A 27156-nucleotide genomic window follows, 5' to 3' on the forward strand; every position below is an offset into this window, starting at 1 on the left:
CCTATTGTGCTGTGTGGAAATTATGTGGATACTGACTCAAATCAACTGCCCGAAAGAGGAAAGCAGATTTATGAGACAGGTGACCAGACTTGAGATTACTCCAAACAGGGCTAGTGATGTGCTTTTGGGGGCCACTGTCTCAACAATTCTTAACATTATCAGTACATGATAGCATGGTTCATTTCCCACATACCATAACCACACCAAGATGCAAATCTCCTGGACTGTGGTAAAATATATTAAAATTATAAAATCTCCACCAGCAGACATTATTTACAGATGTATGTGAACACCCAGACCTCTGCCACGTGTATTTTAGAAATGCTGGTAGATGGGTACTTTCTTCCAGGCTAGGTGCATTACAGCATGAGATGTGTTTCACAGCCACAAACTTCCCATGCATAAATCCCTCCGGCTGAATACTTTTATGAGTGAGTAATGTATGTAGATGCATTGGTTACAATAGACAGAAACAAGGGATGGACATCTATTTTAAGCCGTTCAGAATGTGTGACATTAGTCAGCAGACACTTGTCTGCTTCCTCCTGCAGGAACACACAGAGCTGAAATATCTCCCCATCAATCCTCCTCAGGAGAAGTCTGCTTTACAACAAAGGATGCCATCAGAAGACTACAGCAGGATTCTGTCACTGCTTCTTAGGTTTTAACCATCATAGATGGCAAGGACACTTGGCAGCAGGTAAAAACAAGACCATAGAAGATGTGAACTTCTTGACTTCTGTTTTAGCAGAAACCAGTTTTCTTACCATTCTGTTGATCCGCACAAAGTCTTCAGGCTTCTTGGCCCAGGGGGGAAGGTCCACATCGTTCACCACCACTTCGTCCTCCCTGACACCCAGCTGGTACCCATTACTGTTGACAAACATCTCTGGTAGGTAGTAGAACTCTGGAATTAGTTCCTGTGAAGAAAAGAGATGCAGCTTAGTAGCCAGTTGGTAACATCAGTTGACAAAACTGATTGACTTTTACCAACTGTAAAAGGAAACAAATCCTTGACCTAATTTCAGCCCTTCTAGTCTCCAGTTAAAAACAATTAGAGATCCAAGAAGATGAAACATTTCTTTTACACAATTTATCATCCTTTCTTTACTGTGAATTCTGAGAAACAGGCACACAGAGTCAATGGAGTGTGTGGCTCAGTAGTAGAGAGCCCTTGTTTAGAATGCTGGAGGCCTTACGTTCAATCCTCAGTGAAACAAACAAACAAAAACAGTGATAAATGGGTACGCAAAGTAACAGCAGTTTCCAATCAATAGATAAATATATGAAGCTCTATCAACAGGTCTATGCTGCTTAGGGACCTTTTATGTATATTAACAAACTATGCCAACTAAAATGTCACTGCCAGGATTTGTTTAAAAATATCACAATATTTGCTACTTTTGATTTTTATTATAGTGGCAATTATAATTCATAGTATTTACAGACATTCATCATTTTACTTTTTAATTACAAAATGATTTTTGTGTCCAGTGCTGATGTTACAACCTTGGCACCTGCCAGGCCAGTACTCATCAGAGAGATATCCCAGCTCCAACCAAGTTGTTTTACACCCACCACTGAATACAACAGGACTGATACTTACATTATAATCAAGTTTAAATATAGGCTGTGGATAAGCTGGACATAAAGATGACTTATTTTACTATCTGTGTGTGGCATAAATATCTGGACTCAAGATGAACCTGAGTGTCAATGTGAGGTTTGTGCCTCATTAGAATAAATCTGAATAGAAAAAAATTATTTTAAGTCCTTATTTTTTAGCTTTTTTGTAAGTAACTAGAGAAGTTGAAAAACAAACTACAATGGTTTTGAAGTAATATATATATATATATATATATATATATATATATATATCCTCTTAAATTTCAAGATGAGGGTTACACTATATTGTAAAAAGCACAACATTAATTCATGTCCTAGGATCCAGGCTAACAGAATACTACCAGAAATTTGAATCTTCCTGTGGTTACCCCCAGGGATGCACAGGGGAAATGTAAACCACCAGACAAGAAGTCTTCAAATAAATGGGCCTCAGTTTTCTAAAAACATATATACTTTTTATATGCTTTTCTTTCGTGGCATCTCCATTAAAGCTGATATATCTCTTCTGGGTGGTGTCTACCTTAGCAAGGCTCTGTGTGAAACTGATTGACAATGAGTCTTATGATTTTGTAGATGACAAGGAAGCAATAACTAAATTCATTTTCTATGGCATTGCAGGAACATAATGAGGTTTATATAAATTAATTGTCTAGATAAATGGAGCTAAGTTTATTAAGAATCAGTTTTAATATAACTACATATTATATTAATAATTATATAGTACATTAATCAGTTTTAATATAATGTAAGAAAAATCAGTTGTCTTATATTAAACCATTTGAATAGAACTCTTTCTAAAATCCATTATATACTTCTCAGACATTTTCTTTTTCGCGGAGCAAAGGTTTTGAGTTCCACACAGTATGATGAGTTCTGGGTAAACAAGCCATGGCCTAACCATCCAGTAACTCAAATTGAGGTCTAAGGGCTGAGGTATAAACAGTGGCTATAATCAAAACCATCACACAGGAGAAGGAAGGGCAGACAAAGAGAGCAGGGAACTTTGGGTGGGTCCAGAAACACTTCAATGGGGATGGGTCATGATCAAGGCTAAAGGGACCATCAGGGGAAAGGGTGGGAGACCATCACAGAGTTTTATTAAAGAGGGGAAAACATAGGCATGGGTGGATGGAAGGGGATAGTGGGGACAGACCAAACAGGAGAACCAGAAAAGAGAGGGGGTGGGCACCAGATGATGGAGACAGTTTGGTGAAAGCTGGGTTGTTTGTCAACTGGAAGAGCAATGGCCATGATCAAATACAGAGGGTTCTGGGTGACAAAGCCAAAGGGAGACTTGGAAAGGAAGGAGAAGACGCAGTGTGCCTGTGAGCAGCAGCTCACAAGAGGAGGTCCACAGCAAGGTGCAGAGCATGAGGTGTGGTGAGCAAGGCCACAATGAGATGCTAAGAAAAGGAGAACTCCAGTTACATCTACATATGTGAGATCAATTTCAAAGAAAGACTTAGTGTAGGGGGAAGAGAGAAGGGGCTGAAAGGAAATCTGTATGGTGAACAAGCATGCTTACTCTCAGTCCTGGCAGGGCCTTCATCTAGGCACAGTGGAAAGGACGGTGCCACAAGTTGGCCCTCCCCAATAACAGAGTGATGTAGACAGGCAAGGGGCTGCAGTCCAACAGTCCAGAGGGCTGGAATGGGTGCAAGTCCTGTAAAGCAGTGTTAGGGCCTGGAGGACAGTCCTGGGGCAAGGACCTTCCCTTCTCTTCCTTATCTGGCTAAGCATGATGTGTTTGTAAACCAGATGGTTACCTACACTGTTGGGATGAGCTATGAGAGTTTGAAGTTCAAAGGAATCACTCACACTTCCAACAGTCACTAGACAGATATGGTTTAAAGTAGGTATCAAGAAATTTTGTTTTCTTTCTTTCTTTCTTTCTTTCTTTCTTTCTTTCTTTCTTTCTTTCTTTCTTTCTTTCTTTCTTTCTTTCCTTCCTTCCTTCCTTCCTTCCTTCCTTCCTTCCTTCCTTCCTTCCTTCCTTCCTTCCTTCCTTCCTTCCTTCTCTCTCTCTCTCTCTCTCTCTCTCTCTCTCTCTCTCTCTCTCTCTCTCTCTTTTTAATGATTACCAGCTGCTTTGAGCGACTTATTGGCAAGGACATAGGAGCCTTAAAACACCAGAGCAATTGTAATGAACTAGTCTGAACAAGAAATTGGGGGCAGTTTAGTGTTTGTGATAGAGAAGGAGGGGAGAGCAAAGCCATGGAGGTCTAGGAGAAGCATCTGATGCAGCAGATAAGTTTGAAGTTTTATGTCTGTTTCACTGCTTTAAAATTTTGTTTCAATTAGCCAATTTTATTGAAAGTTGGTATGTAAATGTAGGATACTGGTAGCATCTCAGTATACTTATACTGATATTATTTAAAAGATTTATTTTAATAGTAGTACAAAGACTAAGAGAGTATTACCTCTGAGGTCTAGTTGGTTTTGTGCAATGACATCTTGATCTGTTGTGCTAGACCAGGAATCAGTGAAACGATGCTTAAAGCTTAAGGCCACTCAGTCTTAAAGCTGAAGACGGCATTTCCAGGTCTTACTGAGTCCTGCCATGACTCTAAGTACTCTACATGTTTTCTTAGCGTTGACAGGCACTTCACAGGATGGATGTCTCACCATCACGTTTTGTAATATGAACATGGATGCAAAGAGAGGTGAGGAATTTGCCCAACCAAGCTGTCCAGGTACCCTACTGCACAGAGCCCAGCTATTCAGGTTGAGCCTGAACTCTGATTGCAGACTGCCAAGGAACAGTTTTGAATTTTAAGTTTTGGGGTGGTCTGCTACGCAGAAACTACAGAAACAGAGCTTAGAATTAAAGGAGAAGTACTGTACTAGTAAACGCTTAAAATGTGAGGCGGTGGCTTTGGGACTAAGAAGCAGACAGGGTTGGAGGGGGGGCAGGGTGTGTGTGTGTGAAGTGTTACAGTGGGGCTGTCCTAGAGATTACTGAGGAAGTAGGAGATAAGGTCCCTGAGTGATGGAGAGGAGGGACGTTTAACAAGGCTGCATCCTTCAAAGTACCTAAGGATCTTGTATCCAAGGAACTTTTAGGTAGAATGCTTAAAATGACCAGGGGTGTAAGATGCCATGAGAAATAAGGAAGAAACTTATTTTCAGGTTTGGGGCAGGGTTTTGAGATACACAAAAGTCTAACTTAAGATAGCAAAAGATGGTCAAAATGAGAGGCAGGCTTAAGGTGAGGGTCAGTTTCAGAGTAACGAACAGAATGTAGCCACAGGGTGAGGCTCAAGACAGGGATGAAGAAAGCCCTCCTAGGAGTTATGTGAAGTATGCTTAAGGTGGTGAGCGCACATCTGTATAGCTACTGTGAAGTCTAGGGATCTTTTGAGCACTAAAGACTGTTTTAAGTCACAGTCTCCTGTCTCAAAAGATTTGAGTAAGATTTTTTCTAATTCTGAGCTATGACTAAACATACAGAGTGGCTGTGTGTTTTTATAGCTGCTAGTCCAACAGGCAAAGGGACTTTGGCCTAACTTCCTACAAGGAGGCAGGCAGAAAAGCATTCAACTTCAAGGAGAGGCAATGCATGAAAAAGAAAAGACCCCTAGAGGATGAGAGAGTGCACAGGAATGGGGAGCCCCAGACAGACAGCGCCAAGAGGACCCTGCAGGCTTTGGTCTCCCATCAAAACGACCTGCTTTGAGAGCACTTAGCAAACCAACCAAAAGTATGTTTGTAAACTGTGAAGTGTTTCTCAAAAGGAACCCAGTCTGCTTTGCCTCCATGCAGGCAGGTTAGACAAGGCTGGCCAAGGCAACTGCTGTCTGGGTTACTGCACACGCCCCCCCCCCCACACACCCACATTTTTAAACAGCTTCTCTTTAAAGAAAAATCCAAGGAGCTTAAATATTGCTAAATGAAAACCAGTACAGAAAGACATGCAATATTATTAAAGAAATGGCAAAGTGAATATTGTAACAGGCATTTTGTATCTGCAAATGTGATTTCTAGTTTATTTTAACAGCTATACTAAAACCCTACGGTACAGTTAATAGTAGTATATGCGTTCTGTCAAAAATAGGAAAATATCCTCAAACACAATTTCTAATTTATAAGCTTATGACAAGTTCAAGCTGCTGAGAAATTGAACTGGAAAGTATGTCTTAGGATGATAGAAGACCACTATTAACACTATCATAATTGTGTACCTATTGCATCAAATCTGACATTTCAGTTTAATATATTTTGCTGAGAGCCGTACCACTTTATGGCTTCCTGGTGAAATCAAATCTAACCCAGACGTTTTCACTTTCCTAATATAATTCACTGCGAGGTTTTAAAGCTGCCAGCGCTTTTCTATCCTTTTTCCCAAAAGATTGATGCCTGGGCATCTGTTAATTCCACGAGAGCTCATAATGGGTCACTGAGGCAGTGTGAGCACCTCCATTAACTGCATTAATTTACACTATGTCACCTTAATGACACTGTGTCACAGCCACCTTTTCTAACATCTACATAGCTATTCAGAATGTAACATAACAACTTTGGAAGGTATTAAGGAAAATTAGTGTAAGGATATCTCTAAGTGGAATAGTTCTCCTCGCAGGGCATGGCTGAAGGAAAGAAATTTAAAATCAAAATACAAAACGCCAGAGCCAAAACTAACTGATTTGACTCCACTCTTGGGGCCTCTTCTCAGAGGTCACTTGGGCAGCTCCCTTTCCTACTCATCTTGTGTTCATTAGCACAGGAAGAAGCTGACATTAATGGAGAGAGACAGAATGAAACCATCCACTGCATTCTCAGCTCCCTTGCAAGGTTGTCTACCTCAGTAGATAGTGCAGAGATAGTTTCTCTCTGGAAACAAAAATATGTTTCCTTGAAAACACATCAACTGCTATATTACACAGTAGAGACCAGAAATAAAAATCCATGCTCCAGAAGTCAGTGGGGTTATTATTCCCAGTAACTCACTCTTGCCTGCTAAACCAGTCATTCTTTTAAAATGAAAAATACTTTAATAGATGTATTGAACCATGAACTTAAAATTTTCAACTCACCATTATTTTTAAAGACCTCATATATTCTAACATTTTGTCATAAGACCCATATTCTGATGCTGTAACAGAAAGCATCAGAACACACATGAACATATGTGATTGCTCCCCCCACACAAAAACACACACTCACAGGTGTGCACACACATGGAATAGGAACCTGATGGAAACCATATTGTCTGCAATTTCTTTTTTTCCTTTCCCCTCCCTCCCTCCCTCCCTCCCTCCCTCCCTCCCTCCCTCCCTCCCTCCCTCCCTCCCTCCCTCCCTCCCTCCCTCTTTCAAGACAGGGTTTCTCTATGTAGCGCTGGCTGTCCTGGAACTCACTTTGTAGACCAAGCTGGATTGGAACTTGGGGATCTGCCTGAACATGTCATATTATGGTCAATAAGTATAGAAAAGTGCTGTGCATGGCTAAGGAAGGGCAGATGGAATTCAGAGACAGTATTGTCCACTCCCTGATGCACTTTCCAGAGCAGCAGCAACCACATTACTTCTTACAGCAGGATGACTTGGGGATGGGGAAAGAGCAGCCTAACATATGGCTTTAGGAGGGAACTGTCATCGCTGGGGATGATGGTTTGATCATATGTTTAAAAAGTAAACACGCAGATGGCACTGAGCCACTGGCCCCATTATTAGGAATCACCCTTTGCAAATACATGCAAGGTACACAGAGCCCCATTCCAGGACACAGAAGTCCATTTCTGTGTGTGTGAACACGCAGTCTTGCTGAAGAAAGAGACCCCAGGATATAATCACACAGTATGCAAGGGCCAAGGGTGCTGGTCAGGGGGAGCTGACAATGTAGTCGGCACAATGTCAAGGTGGAGAAACCCATTCCTTATTAGCCAATTGAGTGTGTGGTGGAGGTATTGGTGGGGGTGGGGTGGGGTGGGGTGGGGGTGGGGGGTTCAGTGCTGCTTGGGGAGGAAAACCAAGAAAATTTCCAAGTTAGGGACAGTCACATTGATGGCTTCTTTGATGCCTGACTCCAGGTAGTCAAGTACCACAATTAGCAACAAACTGTGAAAGTTCCTTAATTGGTAACAAGAAGAAGGCTGTAGTGGGATTCAGTGACTGAAATGCAGCTTGCTGAGGTCTCTGATGGTTGAAGCACTGACCCAGTTCTCAGGAAGGAAAGGAAAGCTAAGTTGAGAAGTGTGATTACATAAATAAATTAGAAATAACTGACCCCACGTGTGTGTGGGCATGTGGGAGTGGACCTCTGAGCTAAGAAAAATGCCAATTCTTTGTTGTTATGACGCTAGGTAACAGTGAGGATGAGTTTCTACTTGAAGTAGTTTGATAAACTAAGGCTACAGCTCTGACGTAAGATGGAAATAGTCAATTGTATAAAAGAATATTTAACTTCCATGCAAACTGTCCACTAGGTGATTCTGTAACATGAAGTTGAGATACTGCTGCCCACGGAGCGCCTCCCAGCTCCCAGTTTTCTTTTTGTTCTCCAGGTGCATTAAATAAGAGTAGCTCCCTTCCGGATGGATCCCTGGCCACAGTCAGCTGGAACCATGGCTTATGGATATTTTAGTTTAATTTCTTAGAGAAGTCAAGTGCGGTCACCACACTTAAGTCAGCAGAGCTGCAGGTTAAACCCTGGCTTTTTTGAAATGTGAATGTTATATGCATAAATTAAGACTGACTCTCATCAACTTTAATAGCAACAAATAAAACATGGATGTGCTACATTCAACCTCGTGTGATTTGCTTTGAAAAGGAAGTGAACACACAGCTTCCATTCCCTCACAAAATTCTCTCTTTGCTGACACTGTACTACTTTGTATAAGTTATTTCGGGTGGACATAGGTATGCAAATCAAACAGCTGAGTTTAACTGGCTCCCTTCTGTAGGACTAAGCCCTAAATTCAGTGTCACCTAATAGTTTTGCACTGATAAAGAAAAAAGGTTTAAAATAAAAAACTATCTATGTAATAATTTGATCATGTGATCTTACTATCAGAAAGAGAGAGAAAGGAACACATTTTCCTAATGCATCAATCATGGCCATGTACTCCTTTCCTTTTTCTTAAAAAAAAAAAAAAAAAAGAGGCACAAATAAACAATTAACACATCTTTGTATTTACCACTAGTTAAGTTGTACCAACTGTAAAATTGCTCTGCTCTCTTTCTGGGTATTGTGTGTGCTGGTTTAATCTAATATGTATTGTTGCATAGTATCCCCAGGCAGTCAAGTAAAAGGCTAAGGCTGGATAGAAAAGCCTGCATTTTAAATGGGTCTTGTCATTAATGCTTTATTAATTGCCCCAGGCTACACAAACCCAAAGCCGGGCCAGCTATAACACTATGACACATTAAGGTCAGATCCAATTCCCACCGTGTTTTATGCAATGGGCCAAATATTGAGTCAACAGCAGGAAAGGTGAGTTACTGGATTGTTCTTTCCATTTATCCATTCCCATTTGGGTTAGATAGAGTTTTTTTTTTTTTTTTTTTTTTTTTTTTTTTTAATGAAAACACCTTAATTGATCAAAACAAAACAAAAAAAATCCTGAGATACTTTTTAATGGTTCTTAATTGAAGCTACTTGTTATTAACAAAAAACTCCATTGCCAGGTATGGAGCATCTCCTTACTCGTCGTTGGTTAGGGAGACCCCAGAATCCCCTAAAACCATGCTTTTGCCATTCCTCTTAGTTGTATACCAGAACTAGATGATATTGCTTAAGGCACCACACACCTTGATCATATGCTACAGAGAAATCAAGCTGGAGCTGAGCTGGGAGCCTCCTCCAGCTAGCTTTCAAAGTGCTAGAAGGTGCCATATAAGCTGCTGGGGGAGAAATCTGGCTGTGAACCCTACACGTCACAATGCTAACCTCATCCATCACAGGTCCTGCTCATCTGGGCAGTGGTGGCACAACTGTCAAGTGATCAAGCTACTACACTGCTGGCGTTTAAGGCCTTCTCCACAAGAAGGAGTCCATACCTACTATTACAAACCTTCTCAAAAGCCCACACTGAAGGTGTCACAGGAGCGGGTGAGGAGCTTAACTTTGTTGTTTAACTAAGTGTGTGTCAACCCACCTTCTAAATGCATGTTCATACCCAAAGACAATTCCCACTCCAGCCTTAATCAGAGAAACCTCGCTTTCCAATAAGCTGCTGGAAGGCAGACTGACTGATGGATGTAAAAGGTGCTGAGAACAAGTGAGGGTTGAGTTCTCAGCCCTAAACAAGACATTTATACTATCCCTTCTAAGGCTGGGGAACACTGGAAGAGGGCATAGAAAGATGGTAAGAGCCAGAAGGAAGGAAGAAAGACTGCAAACTCCTACCTTCTAGGCAATACACAATAGTTATAGTCATGAACTCTCTGAAACAACCAATGACTACCCCATATCTGCACATGAATGGGCCCATCAACAGTCAGGGTGGAGGAGGGTCTCAGGGAGGCCTACCCTTCACTGCTGAAACATTTCCTCTGGGTTCAAGGAAAGGGAGATCAGTTCTTCAAGTTATGCACCCACTGGTGACTGCTCCACTAGGTTCCAATGGGTATTCCCAATATATCAGTCAGACAGACGGCCCTCATTAAACTACATGGGTCATACAACAACAGACTTTCTTTAAGATTAGATGTAGTATACAATTTTAATATAATGGAGTAAAGCCATAACATAAAATGTCATATATCCATTTATACTTAAAAATAAAAATTTCAACAAGTTTTAGATTTCCATGACTATAAATGATAAATAAACTATATACCTTGACATCAGAGGTATCTCTCTGACTAGTTCTCCATGACCTTGCAATGGATGAGAAGGTTCGGTCTGGATGGTCAAATTTCCCATCATTTGCATTGAGGAAGAAGGTTGTGAATGGCTCCTGAGCAAAGAAAAGAATCAGTCAGTGGATCATATGAAACACAGATAGCTACAGTCATTTCTTTGTAGAAACAAGACAAAACGAAAGAACCCAAAGACACTAGTCTCTGAGGCCCTCCATAGGCAGAAGAAATACAGAGCCTTGGGTAAAAAGCCCACACCAAGGTGTCAGGAGAATGGGTCTGGGCTGATTGTGCCATTGCAGCCCATTGCTCCACAGTCTGGCATGACTTCTGGTCTCATGGGCATGTCTTTTTATCTGCAAAACGATGATGTACCCTATGATCTCTCTAGAAATGATTCCCATGGCATTTATAAGGGAGATTTTCTTCTTTTTTTTTTCTAGTAGTTCAGCCTATACATACTAACTGCAAGAAGACAAGCCACTCACTCTGAGTAGGGAATTAGTTTGGTGATGTCCATCTTGGAGTAGCTAAGAAGGGCCACCCAAACACAAGGTCTACACAATGGTCTGGTGCTCTTTAGAAATGCAATTCCTATTCAGTTATCTTGATAGCTCCAAGAGCTTTGCAGGAAGTCTCAACTATGCACTGTCTTGGTTCTCGAATTCCCTTCTGCTCTGCTGGGGTCTGTTCTTTTTCCTTTGCCAGATGCAAACATCCTTTTTTCTCACTAACACTGACCCCTGAAGGCTATTCTGGATTCACTGAGCAGCTGACATCTCCTTAGATTCTGAACATGGTTCATACAGCTATGATTGTCTATCTCACTCCCTATTTCATCTCCTACTTAGCTTAACTCCTAGTGCATAGAAATCTTCACTACTTAATCTGTTGAATGAGGAATGAACTAAAGTGAATGCAATTGAGACCTGACACTTTCAGTACTCTGTGACTGCTGCTGACTAGCATCCTGAGCACTATGTCTGTCAATCAGGACATCTCCCATAACAGGAGCCCTGGGATAAGGCCATCAAAAAACCCGGGCATTTATCCCATTTTAATGCCTGCTCTGCAGTTTTTAGGTTGAATGGGAAGCATTGCTTTTGACATCACTAAATTTGTCTCCAAAAAAGAGTAAATAATATTCATTTTCACTAAAGATTCCCTAGTTACCTATAAGTAGAGCAAAATCAAATGTGTATTTCTTTTGCCATACTTAACCCTTTTCTCTGAAGCTTATGATGGGGGGCGGGGATCAATAACAAAAATCATTCCCAACTTTGATGATGTTAAGAATTCTGCAGGTCATTTTCCTAATTATTTGTCTCTTTTCTTTACTATGCAACTTTGTTTGTTTCTTAATGTGTTAGAGATTCCCCATATCCCTTTACCCTCCTTTCCTTGCTTAGAGGGTGATCATCTGGCAACATCTAGAAATATTTACCTTTTTCAAATCTTCTGCAATTTTAGTGTGAATAGACGTCATCAATTTATTAAGTTTGTAATATATTATCTTAATTTTGAATGACAGAAAAGTGAGATGGAAAAGATAAAATCATGAATGATATAGCAAAAAACAGGGGAATCTATTACTGTTCGGCCGGAAACTCCGCCCTGGCCTCACTCCTCCCTCGCCAAACCCTGCCCCCTCAGAAAGATGGCAGAAGTCCAGGCTCTTCCTCCAAAGCTTAAGACCTTGCCTGCAGGGTATTGAAGCCTGGGTCTCTGTACCTGCCAAGTGATTTCTCCTCCTCCCTCCCCATGCCTCATCTCTGGGGTGGAGGCGGGGCACTGGAGAGTCAGAGGAGAACATTTGGCCCAAATAAACCTGGTCATTTTAATTTGGCTTGATCTTGCTTACTGCATCTGGGGAGAAATTTACTATTTGGGTACCAAAAAAAAAAATCAATTATTTTACCTGGAAATCAAATATGCAGCCTGAAAGTCCACTCTGTTAAGATTTTAAGTTATATAAAAGATGAATGGATGTCACCATAATTAGGAATAAAAACTATCTGAGGTGTCTCTCACTGATTAAACTTGCCTTGTAGACTTTTAATTTACTACTAAAAGTCAGATGGTAAATGTGGTATATATGCTCAGTAATCAAAATTGGACTGTTAAAAATGAAGAATAGTAATGATACATTGAGCAAAACATGACTTACTAATTTTAAAGTTTGACTGAACTATTTACCTGTCTTGGGCAAGCTCCTTTACATACTGTCCTGGAACTGCCTCTGTTACTTCATCAGTGTAAGCTGACACTGACAGCCATCTTTAGGGTAATTACAGGATTAGATAAGTGAAATAACAAAGACAAAGCTTGGTGTATCTTACCTACACCAGAGTATAACACAACAAGCAGCTTGGTGCGCCCAGACTGCTAGTTCACTAGATTCCTCCAAAGGCAATGGCCACCTTCCCTGCCTTGTAACCTCTACAGACCACTCAATTCCATGTTAGAAACAACACTCGTCTTTTTTGTTTTCTTCATTCCATTTAAAAACAAAACTGAACCCCAACCATGTGTAATCACAGCAAAGGAAAGATGAAGGGACACCAGCCCCCTGGAGCATGTGGCTCTGGCGGGCCTTGCCCTTCTCCCCCATTCTCTCTGTCTTGCTAAAAACCATTAGATTCCATTCCTGAAGCTAGACACCAAGGTCTGTTTCCTTATTTGGCCACTTCTTTCTCCTGGGACTGACTGCCAAAGTTCAGCAATTAGAAGCCCCTTTTGGTTCACTTAATTAACATGCCCAATTGAAATTAAACACTTCGTCCTAACGTGAGGTTTCCCCCTTTACCTTTATAAACCGCCATTTGCCCATGTGCCACATCTGTCTCCTCTCTATCCAGAGGCTGTCCCTTGTCCCTCCAGGACAACTATCCCTGCCCCTTTCCCGTGTCCCCTTCCCCTTCTCCCTCATCCTCTGTCTCCTTTATTACCACATCCTAGCCCATTCTAACCCAGACCTCCCCTTCTTCTCTTAACAATGACACCTGCAAGGTCATTTGCTGCTGTTTTTCTGCTTGAGTCAGAAAGCAGCCACTTTAACTTTTCTTCCCAGTTTAATAAAGGATCTCTTGGTAAAAACAAGTGTTTGGGTGTGGTTTGTGCCTAATCTGGGTTCTGGAAGGGAGCCCCCACTGTGCGGAAGTCCCTTTCAGATGCAGAACTGAAGTGCTGTGGCACCTTACAAAGAGGGAAAGGAAACAGGTTAATGCAGAGACCTCCCTGTGCTAGGTCCTGCTGTCTGTCTGGGCTGGCACCTTCACTTTGTCTCCCCAGCAGGTGTGTGCCTCCCTCCAGCATCTGTGCAAGTTCAAGGCCACACTTCCATGCGTGGAAGGGATGACTATTTCTACTTTGAGGCTTGAGATATAATTTTCTCCTATTTCTTTTGAAAGAATTCAAAAGTAAGTCTAGAATCAATCAGCATTTTCTATGAATTAACCTGTGTGCCTTCTGTATGCCACACTTCTGATTTCTGATTAGATATCACTTGTTTTCCTCTAAGTGAATGTGTACTGCCCTTAAGTGTAGCATCCAAAATAACCACAATGAAAAGTTTTATTTGGGTTGGCTAAAGGATGATGCTTGGGAAAGTATTGATGCTATTTTTTACTAGACACGGGTATTTTTAATGATACATTACAGTTGAGTTTCTTGGGTAAGTTTTCTAAATAATCTGTAATTATAAAAAACATTCTAAATTATAAACACATGTAGATATTACAATTTTGAATGTTACCTATTTAATGTCCTAAGAATCATTGTTATTAAATGGCTAAGGAATTAGCTGAGCACAGAAGGGCTGAGCTGTCATACTGAGTCAGCCAGGGAAACTGGTCATAGTCAGTGAGTAGCATGTGATTACTCAGGGTGATGTCTCAGGTCCTGGAAGGACAAACATCTGAGCACAACATGTCCGTGTATTATCTTAAGAAATCCCACTTTGGAATGAGGGTTTATTCAGCATTTGTCTGGCAGCAATCAATGAAACAGTCTTTCTAGAGCCTAGCAAGTCAGACAAGTGATTTCACTGGGAGTTTAACTAAAAGAATATTCTTAATTTAAAGTAATGAGGTATATAGCTAATTAGCATTTTTATGCAATTATCATCATTGTCATACTAAATATATTGAAAGATAATGAATGTAATGACTTTAGGTCTAAAAGGATTGAAAGGTAGAAGACAGCCACTTATTTTAATATGTATTATATTTTATGAACAGATTCTTAGTGATACAAATTATAAATGCATTTTCTACTTCATAAAGTCCTTAGAGTAAGACTGAAGAAAGCAAAGTTCCCTGGCCCATTAGCTGAATGCTCCTCAAGCTGTTAGACCACAGGACTCCAGTGCTGTATCTGATAGCTTTTCATGAAGCATTTGAGCTAAATGAAAGTTAGATACATGTGTTGTCAGATACAGAAGTCAATAGACATAATAGAAATATAACATAGTCTTTGGATTCCAAAATGAGTTCAAAAATATTAAACATCACATAAATAATTTTTTATTGGTTACATGACCAAAAAGTAACATTTTGGGTATACCAGGTTTAAAATTTATGAAACTAATTCCACCCGTTCCTTTTCCTTCTCAACCAGGGTACTAGAAGCTGTTAAACAGTCAGGGATTCCCTGTGAGACAATGCGTTCTGTGCAGGAGACACAGAAGATCACTGTCAGGCCCCCCCACAGTTTCGGTCCTGTCTGTGCTCTACCCACGGGGACAGCAGGTCGGTCAGAGGACCTCTTGTGTTTTGTGACTGGAGAAAAGGCTTAGCTTACTTAGAAGAGAAAAATAGTTAATAAATCTGGTGGTTGAGAACAAGTGTTTTTCTTTTCATGTGTTTTGCCAATCTGTCTCCAGATTTGGCTAATTGGCATTCACAGAAAACACATAACACCATTGTGTCTACTTCAAGATGCAATCAAACATTATTCTCATTTAAATCTCAAGACAATCCAATTGAAACATCTGTTGTTGTTGTTGCTCTTGTGGTTTTCACACACAGCCCTGGAGTTTTGTCCATCCCCAAGAGGCCTGAGTGAGGTAGACTCCCCTTCACTGTGGTGGCTCACCAAGGCTGTGGCATCAGGGACTCTGATGAGGTATAAAAGAGCCTCTCAGAGTGAAAACTTTTGGTTTCAATGTTTTCTGAAAATGTGGTTATGTTGTGATTCTGGGGGCCTCTTGCAAAGTGTAGGTGGACTAACCTGATGAAACCCAATGGGCTCTGTGGGTTGTGGGGGCAGTTCTTGGCCTGCTTAGGCACAGCCACATTTTTTCTTGGCTTCCAGAGCAGACAGCATATAGAACTTGACTGGCACCCTTTCTCTAGAATTTAAATCTATGCTTCCTGGACTGATTTTTGTTTATTGGCAGTTCATTCATGCTCGAAGGTCATTCCCCACTATTAGTGATAATGACTAGAAATTTGCCTTTATGGTCTAATCACTGGTGATCAGAGAACTGAATTTATCAGTCTTTTTGTTTTCCTACTTCTGAGTGCAAATCAATTAAGACTACATTTTATGCCTGTGGCTATCAGAAATCAGGTCCCCTGAATCCTGACTGATCAGTTCTATAGTCTGCTCAGTTCCGAGGCTGGAGCCACAGGATGGATTCCATGAACTCTGTGAGAAATCTGAGGTTGTCATCTCTTGCCTGAGTGGGAAATGCCTTCTGCCTACTGAGAGCACTGTGGCCATAAAGTGAAGGAGGGCAGCTCTGACTAGTTCCCATAATCAGGCTTGGCCACAGATGTAATGCTCTCAAAATTACAATTAGATCTAATTATTCTAGCATCTAAAATACAGTTAAGATTTTCTTAACTTCCAATTTCATACAATTAAGCTGAATCTTGGAGAGATGAGACCAATTAAAAACCTCAGTCTAAAAAGGGATCACAATTTTCTGTCTTTACCTCTGGTTTATAAGTACAGAGTTGGTATTTTCTTAAAGTCAGTTTGGGGTTTGTTTCATTAACATATTAATTGATCTAAAAATTCAACATATACACCAGAGGGTCCTTTATGACTCATTTGGGGATACAGGTGTGTGCACACGCACGCAAGGTTAGAGTTAGTAACAGAGTGCCTGCTCAGCATGTGCTACCCCTAGCTCAAAAATAAGTATAGGAATTTAAGTAACTGGCTTCCTAACCCAATTCTACAAAGATGACCATATATTAAAAAAAAAAAAAAAAAATCAAAGCAAAGTGTGGTTATGCACATCTATAATCCCAGCATTTGGGAAGCTGAGAAGGAAGATTACAGGTTGAACTCTTCCCTGGGGTACATAGCGTCCACTTTCTACTCACTGGCCTCTAGTCATTAAAGTGAACCCCAAATGTACTTGATCTTCATTTAATTTACTTACACTCTGGAGTTAGAGACCGCTAAGTTAAGGATGATACTTACAATTCGAACAAGCCACGATAGAGCCGAAGTTGCCGTTGAGTAATGTGTATTATAGTGGTAGGGAGGGCTTTGATCATCTTCCCATGTCTCATAACGCTCTGCATAAAACACTGCTCTCTTGGGGTTCAAAGCACCAATTGGCTGTAAAAAGATAAAAGGAAATGTTCTGTTTCACACAGTAACAGTAAACATCCTAGATGTCCAGGCTTCATTCTGAAAGTACTTCAGCACTAATGGACTGCTCTGCATGGCATTTTCAACGAGTGGATTTCAATATTAATTACTAATCAGTGTACCCGATAAAAATACACAGGCACATGTGTAAAGTCTCCAGACTTGGCTATAACTTTAGAAAATTAGATTCCCAGGGTCATTCAGGTTTTTGTTATTTAAAACTTTTTTCTTATATATATATATATATATATATATATATATATATATATATATATATATATATATATATATTTTTTTTTATCACATTCTTGGACCACCGAACACTTCCCAGATCCTTCCCATCTTCCTACCCATCCAATTTTATGTTCTTTCTTGATCTCGCTCAACAAACAAAACACAACAAAAAATAAAAATCAAAACAAGCCAGTAAACAAAAACCCGTAAGAAAAAAAATACCAAAACAAAATGAAAGTGATTCAATTTTAACTGTTCAGGTCAAATCAGTATTTTCATGATTCCTTTTTGTTCTTCCTGGCTCCTTAGCACACACAATAGACACAGAGCTTGGCAATAATTATTAAGACAGATTTCCATATTGTTGTCTTTGCTGAGTTGTGGAACTTCCTTTGCATTGGCTTTCCTGCTTGCTAGGCTCAGTCTGTATGCTGTATGCTAAGGAGCCAAGGTCCTTCAGAGGAGGAAGCACAGTTGGAACACTGGTCCTGCCCTGCTATTGCCCAACTGGAGCACTGTGAAGGCAATACAGACCCCTTCTTAGGGTAGGGCCACCATCTTAGACGACCTGCTGTACTCAGTTCCAGAAAAGACCTCAGGAATGTGCATGACAACTTGAACGGATACAGAGTAGTATCCTCCTGCAGACATCCTGTCTGCAGTTTATGGCCCTTGAAGATATCTATATAATCCTGCTGAGCAGTCCAGATAATCCTGTTCAGGGGGTTGTGGTTCCCCACCAAAAGTCTAACCCAATGATTTCAAATGTGGTTTTGCGCCCAAAGTTTAGACCAATAGTTTAAAAAAATCACCTTGCCCCACATCACTTCTACCCAATCCCAAGTTGCCAATTCCCAGCTTGTGTTTTTTCCCTATAAAAACTCTCTACACCTGGGCTAGTGGCCACTGCCACATTTCCTTCCATCTGTTGGTGGCCCAGGATGAACCTCACAATAAAAGGACCCTTATGTCCTTGCATCGGAATCCAGCTCCTTGGTGGTGTCTGGGGGTTTCAAGAAACAGGTACAACAGCACCAATCCTTTTTATGATAAACAACACACTAAGTGAAGAAGGGCTGATCCAGAGGACTCAGATCTGCATGCAGGTGCCTTGTGAAGCCACTACAACCTGTGCTATCAGGACTTTAGCGGAGGATATGGGCTACTTTCTTCCCTCCAAAAGCTCATGTTAACTATTAGACCATGGCTCCAAACTTCTTAGCACACCCAGTCTTTAATGATTCCTAGCACATTCTCACTGTATAAAGTGAGGACATTGCTGTGGATATCACTCTATATAAATAAAACACTGATGGCCAGTGACCAGGCAGGAAGTATAGGCGGGACAAGGAGAGAGGAGAATTGGGGAAACAGGAAGAAGGAGGGAGAGACACTGCAGCCACCGCCAGGACAAGCAGCATGTAAAGACGCTGGTAAGCCACCAGCCACATGGCAAGGTATAGATTTATGGAAATGGGTTAATTTAAGATATAAGAACAGTTAGCAAGAAGCCTGCCATGGCCATACAGTTTGTAAGTAATATAAGCGTCTGAGTGATTATTTTATACATGGATTGTGGGACTGCGGGGCTTGTTGGAACCTGGAGAGAAGCCCTCCAGCAACAGCACATGACTGCTCCAAGATATGGCTGAGGGGAAGGTTTTTATTGTAGATATGAGGGAGAGAACAGCCAGAGGCGTTTGGAAGAGTCCTGAGTAGGGAGAGAAGCAGTAGACTAAACATGGTCAGCAGAATGGACCAAGCCTTGAAAGGAGAGGGGTCAGGAGGAATGGGGGTAGAGAAGACGAGAGAGAGAGAGAGAGAGAGAGAGAGAGAGAGAGAGAGAGAGAGAGAGAGAGAGAGAGAGAGAGAGAGAGAGAGAGAGAACAACGAGAGGGCCAAGAGTGCCTAGCTGAAATGGCAGGGCTATATAGAATCGAGAAGCTAGGGTAAAGAAAGGCCATAAGCTGGAGATGTTTCGGGTACAGAACGGGGTGAGAGGAGCTGAGGAGAGCCACAGGCATTGAGTGAGCCTAGAAGGCAGCCTGAGCTCTCCTGTGCTAGTCGGCACCACAGAGAGACATTGGTCTCAGTTTCTTCTGGACAGGAGTGCAAATAGCAACTGCCTTAGTTCAATTTTCTGTCTGGTCTTGGTTTCCTCATATATGGAGTCCACACTTATGGAGTCCATACTTATCAGCTAGATACAAGTGACTGCTTTTAGCTGCATAATGTATAAATAAGTGTTTACATGGAAAAAGAAAGTATTAAGTGTATCAGTCTTTACCTACAAATTTAATATTACTACTTAAGCATAAAGTTCTCCAAAAGCTTAATCTGAACAGGAGAAGTCATAGAAAATTAGTGTCTCAATGGGACATATAATGTTACACAAGAGAGAAAAATTCATTTATAAATTGCTGTGAACCTTTTCTTTTGGTCCCAGAAGACTAATTTAAACAACACAATGATGCCAGCAGTTAAGGCTGCTAGAATTTCCATAATAAGCTCTTATTTGTAAGGGTTCTTAGCCTGAATATTGAAGTTATTTGTAAAGTATGTTCCTTTTATGTTAGCCTTTATTATGACTTAACCAATATTAAACAACTTATTTATTTTTTAAAAGTTGTGTTTCTTGGGTACAAGAGTATTAATATTTTAAAGTTTCAAAACCATTGGCCTTCATTTTTGTGACTCCTGGGATGAAAGCATAAACCTTCCACTTACATACTTCAAGGCTTCAATCCCATTCTGTGCTAAATCTTTTTACACAGATGTAAAAAAGGAAGGCATTTCTTCAAACATTATGTAAAACTCTTGATATTTAAAACAAATGTAACTTTTATGGTTGGTGAAAGGACAAGAGCTACCAAGTAGAAAAATGAAAGTTACATAGTGAACCAGATCTGGACTCTTCTAGATGTCCATATAACAAACTTCTAACTCAGTGAGCCATCTGAGAAGTGTGGTGCTTCCTGTCTTGAATGTGCTGGTGGATCTTTCAGTTGCCCATAGGGAGGGTCAACCTTATACTGATAATGTTTGCTCACAAAACATCAAGGAAGAAGGAAAAAGAAGCCAGTCCTTTTCCTCAACTACCCAAAAAGGAGAAAATACATATTTACATTTTCTATTTGCTCAAGTTTCACTGAAGTCTCTCTACTGGAGTGTTTGCAGAATCATGTGAGTTCTGTATGAAAAGCTGCACTGTGTCCAAGCCTGCAAACTTCTCCTTTTTACTACTTCAAATACATTTCTCATTTGGAATTTTTGTCTAATGAACCTATAAATAAATTTTCTGAAATGTAAACAGTTTTACTCATTGTTACCACTTTAAAATTATTTTGTTTCTAGTAGTCAAGAAACAAACTTTTCAAAGGAAAAAAGCTTCCAGTTGTTTAGGAGGAGATTCAAATTCTGTTAATAGATGGCCTCTTTCTTACTCCATCCAAAGGACATCAGAATCTCTCATACTTACGTCAACATCGGTCTACCTCTCTATTGATAAGGTTGTAAGTCTGGCATCTTTTTAAAACTTAGGTGAGCACTGCAGTGCAAATCCCATATCAATCTTGCAGATGACTATAGGTGAAATTCTGGTGAAAACACACGGTTTACTGAGATTGACATATTTGGTTGGCAATAGGAGCTAGTTTCCTTTTCCATTAGCATTTAGATACAGCCATTGTTGTGCTTTCCACTTAAAGAGTTTAAAACGTGGTATTAGATCTACTGCTGTTTTATGCTGCAAATGAACAGTGACACATGACATAAAATCAGGCACAAGGGGCAGGCAGAGACTAAAAGTATGATTTCTAGACCGATAAAACCCTGTTGTTTTTAGAAGGGCGAGTAAGCTTACATAACTTGCTAAAATGCTATTGACATCTCAAGAGAATGAACTGACATGTGTCCAGACAGTCATATGCCTGGTAAAATTTGTTTATGTACCAACAAAACACTGTTGTATCTACTGAACAAATGTTTGGTCCCCCACTTGTATCCCTTATCATCCACTCCTCAAAGATGCAGCAGAGAAATCTGTCTCAGAGGAGAGTGCCACAAAAAACTTTTTTTTTTTCCTTGAACAAGTTTGTGATTTTACTCTATGGAAAAAAAAATATCCTGAGAGATGCCAGCATAAATTTACAATATTCAGGACATCATATCTATCCATCTTTCATCTATCTACTTATCATTTGTCTTTCTGTCTGTCTATCTATCTATCTATCTATCTATCTATCTATCTATCTATCTATCTAAATATATAACTGCTGCAAACACACAACAGAACAAGCTCTACTTAGACTGCACTTTGATGCATTTGGGTGAGAATTCTTTTGATATAAAAGTGAGTGCGCTTTCCATTTTATTTGTTTTTCTATTTTCTCTTTCTGTTCCTTTAGTCTTGATTCATCAATATTTTCTACGTTAAAACCTGTTATATCAAGTAATTTTTCAGAATAAGCATCTATATCAGGAAAGGAAAAAATGACTAAAAAATGTAAGTAAAAAAGACTACTGGGTAAATATTGTATGAAAAACTAGAGCATTGAGAGAAAACTTGGGATACAAAGCTGAACTGACTTGAATAAATAATAAATGTCAACTCAATAAATGGTCAGTTTCATCCAAGTAGATTGTGATTTTTAAGAATTAAAAGGGCTTTCAAGGAGAAACGTGATGTTCATTACAATAACCTCAGCACTGTGCATCACTAAAACCTGGAAATGTGCATGTCAATGCTCACAGTACTGAGGTTCTATCTGTATCACTTAAAATGTTTCTGTGGCTACTACCTGCCACTATGACTGTTAAGGACACTGTATATTTGTATAAGATACTGTTTACTCACTCATCCATTTTCTGGAGTGATTTACACAAATGTCTGGGGTCTGCAAGGCATCGCTTTATCTAACTTCACAAGAAGGAAAGGGATACCCAATGACCCCTCTGTCCACACCACTGTGTTGCACTTTCACGCTGACTCTAAAATCAGAATCTCTGTGTGCCCATTTTTCTTCATAACTGCCCGCTTGCTTCCTTATCTACCAAAGAAGCTCAGAAACAGATGGCACACACCAATAATCCTAGCACGGGGGAGGTAGAGGCAGGAGGTCAGAGCCAAAGAAGGAAGGTAGGGAGGGGGAGGGAGGGAGGGAAGGAAGGAGGGCGGGAATGGGAGGGAGGGTCAGAATCTTAGCCCAGTCCTATGCCCTTGTGTTACTGATGAGGAAACTGAGATCTCAAACTTAGCGACAGCTCTGCAGCTTACAGATTTACAGCAGTTTACAATTGCTGTGCTCTGCTGTGCTAGAAACAGCTTGAAGCTGAGTCATTGTGTTTGGCTTCTAAGGAGAGCTTTTGGGTGTTTCAACATCCTTATCATATCAGAATTTCTGATATACCTAAGTTATCTTTCATTGTAATAATCAAGGGCTCAAAAATCTATAACACAGGCCTCTCAAACTCTTATCTTTTCCACTTCTCCAATCATGAACTACATGACATCATCCCGAAAAACATCTTCATGACATTGCAGGACTCACTCCTACAGACCCCTCTGCCCTTTGCATCTCTCTTATCTGACTCATGTTTTTGGAAGGGGTTCAGATTTCATTCTGGAAGCTTCACAGACAGTGCCTAGGAATAGTGAAGTAAGTTTGTAACTCATTTTGCCCAGTAGACTGGCCCCTAAACGAAACAGCTAAACTATCCACGTCTGAATTCTCAGCACCCAGTACAGCACCTGGCTTTTGCTTTTTTTTTTTTTTTTTTTTTTTTTTTTGGTTTTTTCGAGACAGGGTTTCTCTGTGTAGCTTTGCGCCTTTCCTGGAGCTCACTTGGTAGCCCAGGCTGGCCTCGAACTCACAGCGATCCGCCTGGCTCTGCCTCCCGAGTGCTGGGATTAAAGGCGTGCGCCACCACGCCCGGCTTGGCTTTTGCTTTTTTTAGCTGAGTAACAAACCCTGAATGAATAAAGACCGACTAGAATGACTATAGAATATCATGTAAAACTTCCATGTGGGGATTTTAGACAAAATGTATAGCCATAAAACAAGGCAAACAACCAAGTGGAAACATTTGGAAGACATATCAAGGGCAGGTTCCTTTAACTAAGAGACCTGCAGAATCAGTGAGAAAGGGATGCAGAGGCCAGTGCAAGGACTAAGCATCTGCAAAAAAGTGCACTCTGGGGAAAGAGCACTAATTCCCAATGCACGCAGGTACACCTATGACCAGCTTCTGCAAATGAGCGAGAGCAACAGTTCCTCTGTCCATTCCTCCTTCCTTTATGAACTAGTCCTTCTTCATACACAGTAAGCCTGATGCAGGTAGGCTGACCCCTGACAACTCCAAACTGTCAATCAAGTTTATCAAAATCCTATGTGGCTACTCTGGGGCAAAAAATAAAACAACCCATGATCAGAGTGGATCCAAAGAAACTTAACTGCCAATATATGGGAAGAAAGCCATCTCTGGTGGGGGTACAAAAGCCTCCTTGCTATACTGCTGAGAGCTGGTCACATCAACACCAGAGCAAGGTGCAGCAGAGATGTTCTCAGAGCAGGTCTTCCCAATACTGACCTACTCTGGATTCCTTAAAAACACTAGGTTTGCATAAACTTTATCTTTTCGCCGGGTAGTGGTGGTGCACACCTTTAATCCCAGGACTCAGAGGCAAGAGGCAGGCGGGTCTCTGTGAGTTCGAGGTCAGCCTGGGCTACAGAGTGAGTTCCAGGAAAGGTACCAAAGCTACACTGCTAAACCCTATCTTGAAAAACCAAAGGAAAAAAAAAAAACTTTATCTTTTCAATTGAAGCCAGTTTAACTTGACCTTGTACTATGTGGGAGCCCGTTCTTGGGTTCCTCGTGGCTTTACCCAGCAGGTCCACATGGAGGATGATTAGGACCACGGGCCTGAGTGCAGGTGTCTAAGATGGTCTGCACTTGGCTGTCCTGGGGGAGGAGGTCTTTTGCTCCACCCCTTGGCATCTCTATAAAAACCCTGGGGTAGAGACAGTCGGGGCCTGTTGGAATAGGTTCCAGGCCCTCTCGAGGCTATCCTTTATTTTCTATCTGTTTATCTCCGCAAGAGTCTCTGCAATAAATCCTTCTATCTAATAGTTCCTGCTGCTCGCACTCAAGAAAACTCTGGGGAGCTGTGGGGTTGGTGGGTAAACGCCCCACAGTACTACATGAAGCCAAAGTCATTACTATAATGTTAATAGAGTTAAATTATTTTTATTTACTAGACTGTCAAAAATTATCAAGTTCCATGACTTTCATTTAAAAAGTTTGGTACATTTAATACTTTTCCAATAGTCTATATTTATTTAGTTATTGAAACTTCATCATCAGGCAGGTTATATACTAACCTAATAAAATTTTCATTTTGGTTACTTGTATTTATGGTGGAAAGGAGAGATAAGAACAAGTAGGAAGATGCTATGGGTTTCTGGTTTGCTCATTCTCCAGCTTAATCAACTCCACTCCATACGCACAGGCACTCACCAACACTTGCACCTCAGCACACGCATTTGCACTGCCACATTTCAAAGCCCCAGGCATTATCACTTCCTCTTTTTAAATGGCATAATAATGTGGGAAACGTTAAGTTCATCCTCACCTGCCAGTCAAACAACTCCTGTGTTAACAAAATAGATCTTTCCATTTTGTGAATGAGTGTGTTTGTGCATATGTGTGTGTACTCGAACCTGTGTGTACACATGTGTGATGTCTTATGTTTATGTCAATATTACCAGGGTTTGGTTTCGTGATGAAATGATTTCATTTATCAGAAGACATGGCTTGGAAATGGAAAATCCCATTTGTACTTTAACGAGCAGAGACTATGATTCATGTCGAAATCATGTAACCACTAGAACCTGGGAGTCAAACTCATGTGAGTAGATATAAATAACTGAGGCACTAACATGTATCCTGTTTTAAGACAAATTTCATAACAAGCTCGTATTTCCATAGGGAATATCTATATAAATGAAAGGAAAAAAATCTCTCCACCTACTTACTGGTGGCTGGTACTGAAAACACTGGTCAATGACAGACCATTTTATTTGTCAAACAATAAATACAATTTATAATGAGTGATACTTGAGCCTGTGCAGTCTAATAAAAAAAGAAGTCTAAATAAAAACCCTTTCCCATGCTCTTTATTGGTTTAATAAAGGTGGCCAGGAAAAGAATAAGATCATAAATGAAAAAATTCATTCTAGATAAATGTGCAACTCATGTTTTAATAAACAGTTAGGGTCAGTGTTTTGGCATTTAAGGAGGTAATAAAACAATTGTGGCATGAAAAATGTATTATTGAACAATATTCTTTTTTACCTTACTTGAATTAAAAATGATTTAGTTGAATCAAACAGTCTTTCACTGGACTTTTTAGTCAATCATGACTAAGGTAGAGAAATTCAGAGGGTGATTGAAAATTTGCTTTGTATCCACCACTCCTTGAATGCCCCTTGTGACAAGGTGTGACACCAAAGGCTGTCTTAGTCAGGGCTTCTATTGCTGTAATAAAACACCATGACCAAAAGCAACTTGTGGAGGAAAGGGTTGATTTCATCTTGCAGCTTTTAATCTATCACAGAGGGAAGCCAGGGCAGGAACTTAAGGAAGGGAGCTGGAGGCAGGAACTGAAGTCGAGGCCATGCTGGAGTGATACAGGATTGCTCTCCAGGCTCACCGTCAGCTTTCTTATACTTTCTAGGACCCACAGTGAATTGGGCCCTCCTACATCTATCATTAATCAGGAAAATACCCCCACAAACTTGCCTATAGGCCAATCTGATGGAGGCATTTTCCCAACTGAGGTTCCCTTTTGCCAAATGACCAGGTTGTGTCAGTTGACAAACAAAATAGCAACAAAACTAAAAATCCAACCAGCACAGAGGCCCTATCTACATTGGTGTAGGCAAAAATAAGCCCATCCTTTCATTAAATTTACCTCTCTAGGGTTTTATCACAGTGACAGAAAAGTGACTAACACAGTTCTTATGGAAATTGAACTTAACACTGTGTTCCTAAAATTAGGGCAAAGTACAGGAAGAAGCCCCTGAAAACTGAGGTGTCTTGAAGCTTAAGCTTCATTTGTTTCCTGGTAAACTCAGCTATGACTCCACTGAGCATCGTATCTTCTACGGATCTGTGTAAAGAGTGTGGCTGCCTAAACAATGGCTGTTGTGAGGGTCAAGGTTATACCTTACGATCTTTCTGACAGCTGGAGGTGTGTACAAGTTCAATGTGCTCTTCCCTTCATGTAATCATAAAGAGCAAAGTGTCAGGTGTATTTCAGTTCACACGTGGTAACAGAAAGTGACTTCCTTTCCTTCAGGAACAAGAATCCCAAGGCTCTGCTCAGCTCTTTCCCCATTACCCAGGGCAGGCCAGGGTCCCTAGTTCATCCTGATCTGACCTCCAGCTCCATGTGCAAGTGGCTGTCCTGCCCCTCTCAAGTAGCATCAGTGACATCTGCTGAGAAAGAAGTTTTCTTTTCTTACACTGGGGCTACTGGGATTCTTTTGAGTCCAAGTATGAGGTAGGAGCTACTGCAGCCATTCTACTACTACAGAGAGGAGAGAGAATGTCTGAACTACCACGGGCTGTGGAGGAGAAGGTAAGTCTGAAGTCTACAATGGCAAGAGACACAGGCTGGCATTATCTGAGCCACTGAGCAAATCTTCCTAAAAAGCCAAACCCTTCTCTGAATCTTCCAGTTATAAGAAGCAATGGTGCTGATTTGATGTTTGAGCTATTTGAGCTGAGTTTCTGAACCTTTAACTCAAAAGGTTTCTGCCATAATTAGAAGCCACAGAGACAGTGTAAGTGGTGGTATAAAGAAATACACAAAAATCTTCATGTT

At 40.7% G+C, this 27156-nt stretch overlaps 1 protein-coding gene across 10 annotated transcripts in view; it reads right to left on the minus strand.

Moving 5' to 3' along the window:
• Nbea (neurobeachin) overlaps positions 1–27156 on the minus strand; it is a 545747-nt gene that overhangs the window by 52074 nt on the left and 466517 nt on the right. For all 10 annotated transcript variants that reach the window (XM_076574103.1, XM_076574106.1, XM_076574104.1 and 7 more), the window contains 3 exons: positions 16863–17003; positions 10406–10525; positions 768–920 (listed from right to left, as the gene is read on the minus strand). In XM_076574103.1, coding sequence (XP_076430218.1) covers positions 768–920; positions 10406–10525; positions 16863–17003 — 414 coding nt within the window. The remainder of the gene's footprint in view (positions 1–767; positions 921–10405; positions 10526–16862; positions 17004–27156) is intronic.

This window comes from Peromyscus maniculatus, chromosome 6 (assembly GCF_049852395.1).
Source record: "Peromyscus maniculatus bairdii isolate BWxNUB_F1_BW_parent chromosome 6, HU_Pman_BW_mat_3.1, whole genome shotgun sequence".
Taxonomy (NCBI): domain Eukaryota; kingdom Metazoa; phylum Chordata; class Mammalia; order Rodentia; family Cricetidae; genus Peromyscus; species Peromyscus maniculatus.